General features: G+C 43.9%; 1 protein-coding gene across 1 annotated transcript in view; it reads right to left on the minus strand.

Annotated features, from left to right (window-relative positions):
- Positions 1–8674, minus strand: part of Glp2r (glucagon like peptide 2 receptor) — a 64394-nt gene that overhangs the window by 42698 nt on the left and 13022 nt on the right. Inside the window, exon 4 of the mRNA XM_021178184.2 lies at positions 6340–6461. Coding sequence (XP_021033843.2) covers positions 6340–6461 — 122 coding nt within the window. The remainder of the gene's footprint in view (positions 1–6339; positions 6462–8674) is intronic.

Here is an 8674-nt window from a genome sequence, read left to right on the forward strand (position 1 = left end):
AAGAAAGAAAGAAAGAAAGAAAGAAAGAAAGAAAGAAAGAAAAAAGGAAAGAAAGAAAGAAAGAAAGAAAGAAAGAAAGAAAGAAAGAAAGAAAGAAAGAAAGAAAGAAAGAGAAAGAAGAAGGAAGAAAGGAAGGAAGGGAGGGAGGGAGGAAGAGAGAGGAAGGTGAAGAAGACAGAGAAGGAAGAAGAGAGAAGAAGGGGGATGGATGGATGGATGGAAGAAAGGAGGGAGGGAAGGAGGAAGAATGAGCAGGAAGATAAAAGTAACTGTCAATAGGGTTGTTGGAAGGGGAGTAAAGGAAACAGTAATAAAAACTAAATATCTGTTTACACCAAATTGGCTTCCAAATCCTGCCAATACCTCACATGTTAAAAGACAAAACGAAAAGAGAAAGAGTGGATAAGACTAACACTAACAAAGCCAGCGAAGCCAAACTGCACATGCCTCTAATCAGACCACTATGTAGATAAGATGGTTCATTGAAATGTGGCGCTCTCTGCTCAAGATACAGCCTAGGAGAAGAAAAGATCCGTGAAGACACCTGTAATTTTACCAAATTAGGTTTGTAGTGTCAACCACAATATTACTACCTTAATTTTGAAACTAATCCCAGGAACTAGGTAAATATGATATCATAAGATGTAATAAAAGAGTAAAAGAAATAAATGTAAACTAAAGAGGGTAAACAAAATTTCTAAATGTTAAATATAAATCACAGTTCTTAATATGAAGCCTTGATTGTATGTGATTATCTGAGCATGTGTGTGTGCACATGTGCACATATTCATGTGACAAAAGAAAAAAATTTTAATCAGTGGAGCTGAAGAGATGGTTCAGTGGGTAGACATATTTCCCATGTAAGTGTAATACGCAAATCTGAGTTGAACCTGCATAAAAACTGGACAAATAATGCCAGTGTCGGCAGTCCCAGCAGCCTACAGGGAGGCTGGAGGAGAAGGGAGTGTGTCTGGCGCATGTGTGGAGGTCGGAAGACAGCCTGGATGCTGCCATTCACCTTGTCTTTGTTGTTTATCTGCTGCATATGCCAGGCTGTCGCTGGAGCAGCCGTGGATCTTACTTGGTTGGAATCATGGCAGTGTTTCCATGTGAAATAACTCCCTTCATACTGGCTGGTGTCTGATGAATAGTTAGGGGTGAGAACCCACTGTGTCTGAAAGGCATTTCCCATCATTTCATAAAGATAGTGAAAGCAGTTATGAGCTTTGTAAATATAGTGTAACTATATTTGAATCTAGGTAGTGGATATGTTATTATTCTTTTAATAACTGTAGATGTTTAAATGTTTCCAAATAAAATGCTGGGAGGATTGTTAAGTGTGAAGTTACATTAATTATTTTAAATTTATCACTGCAACGAAACGTCCTTCTTTTAGAGTTTGTTGTTGTTGTGGCAGAATAAACAACTGGAAGGAGGAATGACAACATCTTAACTCGTGGCAGGGAGGTGTGAGGGGGTGGGAGCAGATCACATCATGACAGCTGGAAAACCAAGCCAGCAAATCCTACAGGGGCTAGCTCTCTCCTCTTCCTCTTCCTCTTCCTCTTCCTCTTCCTCTTCCTCTTCCTCTTCCTCTTCCTCCCCATTTTTTAATTTTTATTTATTTATTTTTTTATTATTATTTGTTTTTGTTTTTGTTTTTTTGAGACAGGGTTTCTCTGTGTACCCTGGCTGTCCTGGAACTCACTTTGTAGACCAGGCTGGCCTCGAACTCAGAAATTTGCCTGCCTCTGCCTCCCGAGTGCTGGGATTAAAGGCGTGCACCACCACACCCGGCTCCTTCCCACTTTTACCCCACCCAAACGGACTCCCAACCTATGGGGTGTCAGAACCTGAACTCAGATCATGTCTTTCACATTTTGTTAGTTCATTCTGACACCCTCCTTCTGTTAGTTCATATCAGACATACACAGAGGTATGTTTTTCTAGTCTATTAGGCAATCTCCATCCACTCAAGTGACAACCAGCCTTTGTCATCACGACTGCATATTAAAATTACACCCTAGGGTTGGGAAGATGGTTCAGCATGAAAAGGTCCTTGCTTCCTTGTCTGGTCTCAGGGACTGACACAGGGGAAACAGAGCACTGACTCTTACAAGTTGTCCTCTGATTTCCACACATGTGCCATGATGTACATCACACACACCATAAATTTTAAAATATTTTAAACTATGTTGTATATTTACAACTGATAAATGTATGGCAATTAAATTCTGTATTTGAAAATAGAAATCATTCTATATAAGAGTAAAGAAAACAGTCTAAAGTAAGATAAACTAAAAACTGGCCCCCATACTACTAAATAGAAATCCACACACAGACAGCTCTGAACAAAAGTGTCTGTGCTTATGCACAGATACCACACACACAGCGCCAAGAAATGCACTTAACATACATAAGGATCCCCAGTGTGTTGTTGGCTGAACATAACATAGTTTGCTTGCCAAAACTCTGAAGGGCAAAGGTTTACTAACACTGCCCTTTTTTGGGTATAATGTCAACCCACTCTGTGAAACACAGGTAAACAAGGCCAGAAGCTTTTTGGTTTTAAGTATGTGAATTCTTGGAGATACAATAACTTGCAGAGAGAAAGAGGTGATGTCCTTCCTCCCCACCTCCTCTCTCTGCAGGGGAAGATTATTTTTGAGATGGAGTCTGGCTGTGTAGCCAGGTGAGAGTAACTTCAAGTTCAAGATCCCCCTGCTTAAGCCTTCCAAAAGCTGCAGTCATGGGCACCCTCCCCCCAGTCAGTTTGCTCATCTTTCTAGAGAGAAATCTTTATTCCTGTCTCTCTACTCACTGACTTGAGGATGCTGCCAGAAGAGATCAAAGGGGGGAGGGGCTTACATCTGCCAATAAACCGCATACAAGAATTACCTGGGAAAAATATTGAGACCCAGGCTCCACCGAAGACCCATTGATTCAGAATTCATAGTCTTTGATTCAGCATGTGTTAAGTGTCCACTATACATAAGGTCTAATTTGCATACCTATTTTGCATAGGCTAGGGCTTAAGAGTGGTGTCTAATAGGATGGTGACCGTGTGTTCTCAATGAATTTACAAAAATAAGATTGATGATAAGATAGACACTGTGGGCTTCATTCAAAGTATGCAGTTAGCATAGCTTTGGCATTTTAGCATAAACCAGGTAGACTTGAGATAAACCACATGTGTCACTCTGAGCCCTTTAAGAAATGGGACCTGTCACACAGTAAAATTGTATAGGGAACACAGAGTTCTGCCAACTCAAGCAGGAAATAAGGCTTTAAGGGGGGCTCCTAGATTGGTAGAGTCCATTGTAAGGCCCATTATGCCCAACAGGAACCAGCAGACTCATGGCAGCCAAAAGCATGCCAGTTCCCCAGCTGTAAAGAAAGTGAGTCACAGCCAGAGTGAGAGATGCAGATTCTAGTGAGATGAAACCAAACAATTCATTAAGGACTCTCTTGTACCTGGGGGGGGAGGGGGGGACTCTGAGAGCTAGAACATGGAACGCAGTGACAAAAGTCAAATATATTGCCATGGTAGACTGGCATGAATGTCTCCATAGCACTCATACCCCACACACACATCACACACACACACACACACACACACACACACAATTACTTCTTGGAAGGAATTTCAAATTCCAACTAAATAATGAAAAAAGTTAGCCACAACTGAATGGGTGGAGGAGAAGGGTGATTTGCTGGCTCAAGTTAAGATGACAAAGGATTCAGTAGAGAAACAACTAGAAGCCAGGAGAAATCAAAAGGCAAGGCCTCTTCTCGTGCCCAATCTCACATCTCATAAGTCAAAGCCAGAAACCAGAGACTTTGGTACCCTTTGATCTACACTTTCACATCAGCAGATCGTTTCCTTGACAACCTGCATCCCATCTTCCCTCTTCTCTTACATGCATCCTCTTGACACCAGAGGCAGTTGCTAAGATAGTTCCTGGCTCATCTCTCTCTTCCTGCCTCCAGCCTAGCCAGCCCTAGCATTCTCCAATCTGCCACAGAAATCCTACCAATGCCTGTTCTAAGTTATGACCCTCTGTACTTGAACCTACAATGCATAAACCTTTCAAGCAGTAAAGGTGGACTCTCCTCTCTAGGGGTCTACAGACCCATGTGTGTTTTCTTCCTCTCTACATTGAAACACTCCAAGTCACCTCTTAAAAGGAACCATGGAGGTGAACAGTGATGGTGTGGGATAGCCAGCCACAGGAGAGCAGTGGAGGGCATCCCAGGCAAGGGCAATGCTGAATTTCCCATCTCTCCCCAGAAGTGGAAGCCTACCCGCTCTTTGACCCTGAGTTTATGTTCTTCCTTCTGCCAAGCACATTCTTGCTCTCTATCTCAGCTTGGGCAGCCTTCTGTGCCCCGAAAATACATCAGTGCCCTCCTTGTGGCTCTGAGCATCCTATACTTTTGTTCCATCAGTTAGTCACGCTGCTTGTGTGCCCCACACGACTCCAAACTCCCTAAAATCTGTATCTGTGTCTGAGGTGCTTCATTACTGAGTATGGCATGACTGAAAATGGAAAAAAATAAAGATATTCCCTGTACATCTAATTCCCCTACACTTCCTCCTCTCTCCTATGCTTCCCTTTACACTTGACCTTGAACATGGGTAAGCAGACTTTTGGACAAATAGGTGGCTTTAGGGAGCCAATGAGAAAGTAGAGAAAATATGTTCCCAAAGGGTTGCAGAATCCAGTCTTGTATGTATTAGCAGCTCCACACTGTCACCCCCATTAGCCTGGGGAGTTCCCCAAAGCTTCTAGGGACCAGTCTACCAGGATTCAGGGCTTTGATGATGAAAGGAATGTCAGGAATTACCAGTACAGTGACACACAATTGGGGGTTTTATTAGATATTTTAATATAGGTTTAAGCACAAGGGTTAACACAGAGGGGTGCTCAGAGGACGCCAAACCCAAGGGTGGGCACCAGCTCTCAAGAGAGAGCAAGCACTTAGTTGTCTGAACATCAGTTATATGCACCCTTTCAGTGACTCCCAAGCTGCATCTCAAAAGGTTGCTAAAGAAACCTTTTATCCTCCCCCTCTTTTATGAGATGGGTCCAGAGACACCGTCCCTGGAATTATGGACTGATCAAATAAAATCAGAAGCACTGGGGTTACAGAAGAAGTTTAGTACCTGCTCTTTCCCTATATGTGGGGTTTCCAGTGAGAGTTTTAGAAAATTGCAGATTCATGCTTAGCAAGGAAGAAATGTTAATTGTGTTGGAATTCTGGTTCCTGCTGCTGCCAATGGATTCTACTAGATCATGTCCCCAACAATCATCCACCCACCCCCACCCCACCCCTTTCTATCCTGCCTTGGAAAGAAAATTTGTGGAACTGGGCATACATAGAAAGAGGGGGGAGGGAGAGGGAGAGAGAGGGAGAGCTCTGTAGAACTCAGGAGGCTGAAGCAGCAAGATCCCCAGTTTGAAGTCAACTAGACCCTGTCATGGAGACAAGATGGGAAGGGAGAGAGAGAGGAAGGGAAAGAAGAAGAAAATGTGTGGAGGAAGTCTGCAGGGTGAGTTGGTTTTACTCTGCTTTTGCTGAGCTGCTGGGATGAGTAACTGAGCAGTGTCTTCTCTGGATCCTTGTGATAGAACATAACTCCTAATTAGAGTCTGCTCACTACACGCCAAGACTTTCCTACAAAATGTATGTCTCTTGACTTCCCCAAGCTTCGTGATGATCCCATGCAGCAGATATGATCCCCTTGGGATGCTGAAGGAAGCACAGGCACCAAGAGTGAAATAACTAGTACAAGTTCACAGCCAGTAGAGGAAGACTTTGGATATGTGACCAAGTCTGGCCCCAGAACCTTGTCTTCCTACATCCTTCAGTCTCACAAGTCTCCAGCTGCCACTGGATGTGCGTTTTGGAGACAGGGCTAGATAAGGAACAAGCATCCAGGAATATCAGAGAGAGATAGAGAGGCAGGCGCAATAGGGGAATTGGATGAGGTAAGTGGTAGAAGTTGCCACTGGGCTGCTTTGAACAAGTCTCATTTGCTAGGAGACAACTGAACAGGAACCGGAATGCTAGGTTGTTTGGGGAAGTAGTTCCAGACATGGGACACAGCAGGTAACAAGACTGAGATGCCATATACGCTTTCATGTTTCTTCTCACAGAGGACTCAATTTCCTGGCCACCAATGGGAGTTGCTGTTCTGGTGGTTGGGGACCTTTCCTAGTAGAATCTGGAGCAGAAGTGCTGGTGGAAGGTCTCATGTCCCCCCAAAGCCAGCCATCCCCTGGGGTGCCCCAAGTTCCAGCCCTAGGTGCTTTATCAGAAAGCTGGTAGACTCACGTTTTGTTTGAAGCTGTGGTTCTCTGAGCATTCTGACTCATCCTGCCAAGTATCTGTGGAGTTCTCTCGCTTCTGCCAAGTCCCCTGAGCCAAGCAGTGTCTGTAGGCCCTTCCTGGGCTCTCTGAAAGTAAACAAGGCTCTAGAAGAAAGGTCAAAAAACACAGCCAGTTCCCTGAGCACGCTGGAAGGTCCTCACCCTCAGCTAAAAAGCTGTGGAAAATCCCAGGGAAAGAGGGTTTCGTTTCTCCGTTTGGGAACTCATTAGCATCCCTACTGTTTATTTGGGATGGGAAGAAACCACGAAGCCTCTAGATGTTGTAACTAACCATGATCCTCTAATGTCTGTGGTGTTTACACGTGTCTCCAAAGTTAAAAGTTCCCAGTGATTCAGAGATTAGCCCTGTAAGGTAGTCTACGGGGAGATGCTCATCTGGGCATGCTCAATGAAGCACCTCTCGCTAATGGCCAAGAGGTGGCGCCATGAAGAAGAGAACACAAGGAGCAAAGCACACTGACTCGATATGATAAACCAACTTCTGAGCTGGTGTCCTGGATCCAGCTTTACATTCTCTGAGTCTTAATGGATTTCGTCATCGGGAACTGGGTCCGTTAACTGCTGCCTGTCTTCTGTGATGTGAGAGAAGACTGAGTGAGAGTGTCCGTGTGTGCAGATGATGGGCCAGTCACTTAAATCGCAGGTTTAATTGGTCAGTACCTACAGTACACATGAAGTACATCCAATTGCCCAATTGACATCTCAGACAATAGGCTCCAGGCAAACTCTTTGGCTTCTCCAAATCTGCCCCATCCTGACACACACACACACACACACACACACACACACACACACACAGAGCCTTAGAACCATTTCTGCTCTCTTTTTGCCTCTAGCCTGATCCACAAGCAAGCCATACTTAACTTCACATAGATCCTGGATCTGACCCTACTTTCTACCTTCCACCTCCTTCCTAGTTAGAACTCTTTTATCTTCCTTGGTTTATTGCTAACTTTGCTGATGGTATTTTCCCTCACATCTATGGATAGCCCAGTTGTCATGTTTCTGCTTGAAATCTTTTAAGGGCTTTCTAAGGTTTAGTGAGAGTCCTTCTGTGGCCATGCACAAAGGTTGTAGAGAGTGGGTTCCCAGTCTCTGCCCTCACCTCATGTTGCTCCCGTTCCCCCTTCACTCCATCTGTGTTTACCCTCTCCCCTTCTTGGAGGCATGCTACTCTCCAATAGCATGGCACAGCTTGTTCTGTGCTCTCTCCTGAACATGGCCCCCTCTTGGTTCAAATACCTAGTCTAGACTAAGTATCACTTTGCCATTGCATATTCCTTCAGCTGCCCATTATCCTGACTCCAATCCTCCCATTCCATCTCCAGTTTCATCATGTCTACAGTATATCACATCTATACATAACAGAGGATGCCTATGACTCTTGTCTGTCCTTCTCATTACAATGTGAGCCCTAGGAGGATTTTAATCTGGTTTGGTCAATAATAGTTTCCAGTGTTTGGCACCCAGTAGGTACTTATTAAATATTGAGTCAATAAGAAAATGACAATAATAACGATGATGATGATGATGACACTTGGCACTTGGGCTGTCCATGCCACTCACAATGCTCTGCTGAGTGCACAGCTCAAAGCTGAGCTAGGAGAGTGCGCATGAAAGGTCATAAACTGTCATAAATTCTAAGAGAGGCCTCAGAAAGACAAGGCTCCATCAGCTTCACTGGAGAAGCCGGAGGAATTTTCTAGAAGGATGGGAAATACAGATGGAGAATTTGTAGTAAGAAAATATTAAAAATCCCCACCCAGGGTTTCTATCCAACTTTTGGCTGTTGAGTTCCTGGAATAAGGAAAAACTCACAGCCTTTATATTTACAAATGACTTAAGCAGCATAACAGCTGGGCAGCTGCTTACCCTTCATGCTGTTAGAATTTACTTCTTATCAATAATCTCAAGTTACTACTTATTATTTTTTATGTTTAATATGGGTTGCTCTTAACTCTAGTTGGGCAGCCCTCGGAGCCATGTTTTTATGTCTTAGCTAATTTATGGTGGCTTGTCTTTTTTTTTTTCTTATACATTCCTCCATTATTCCATGGTGGCTTCATTCTCCTCCTTCTCTCTTTTTGGTCTTCTTTTTTCAAATCCATGAAACCTCAACCCCACTGTGATGGTTTGTATATCCTTGGACCAGGGAGTGGCACCATCTGAAGGTGTGGCCTTGTTGGAATAGGTGAGACCTGGTTGGAATGGGTGTGTCACTGTGGGTGTAGGTATAAGATCCTCACCCTAGTTGCCTGGAAGTCAGTCTTCCACTAGCA

The sequence above is a fragment of the Mus caroli genome, chromosome 11 (assembly GCF_900094665.2).
Source record: "Mus caroli chromosome 11, CAROLI_EIJ_v1.1, whole genome shotgun sequence".
Lineage (NCBI taxonomy): Eukaryota > Metazoa > Chordata > Mammalia > Rodentia > Muridae > Mus > Mus caroli.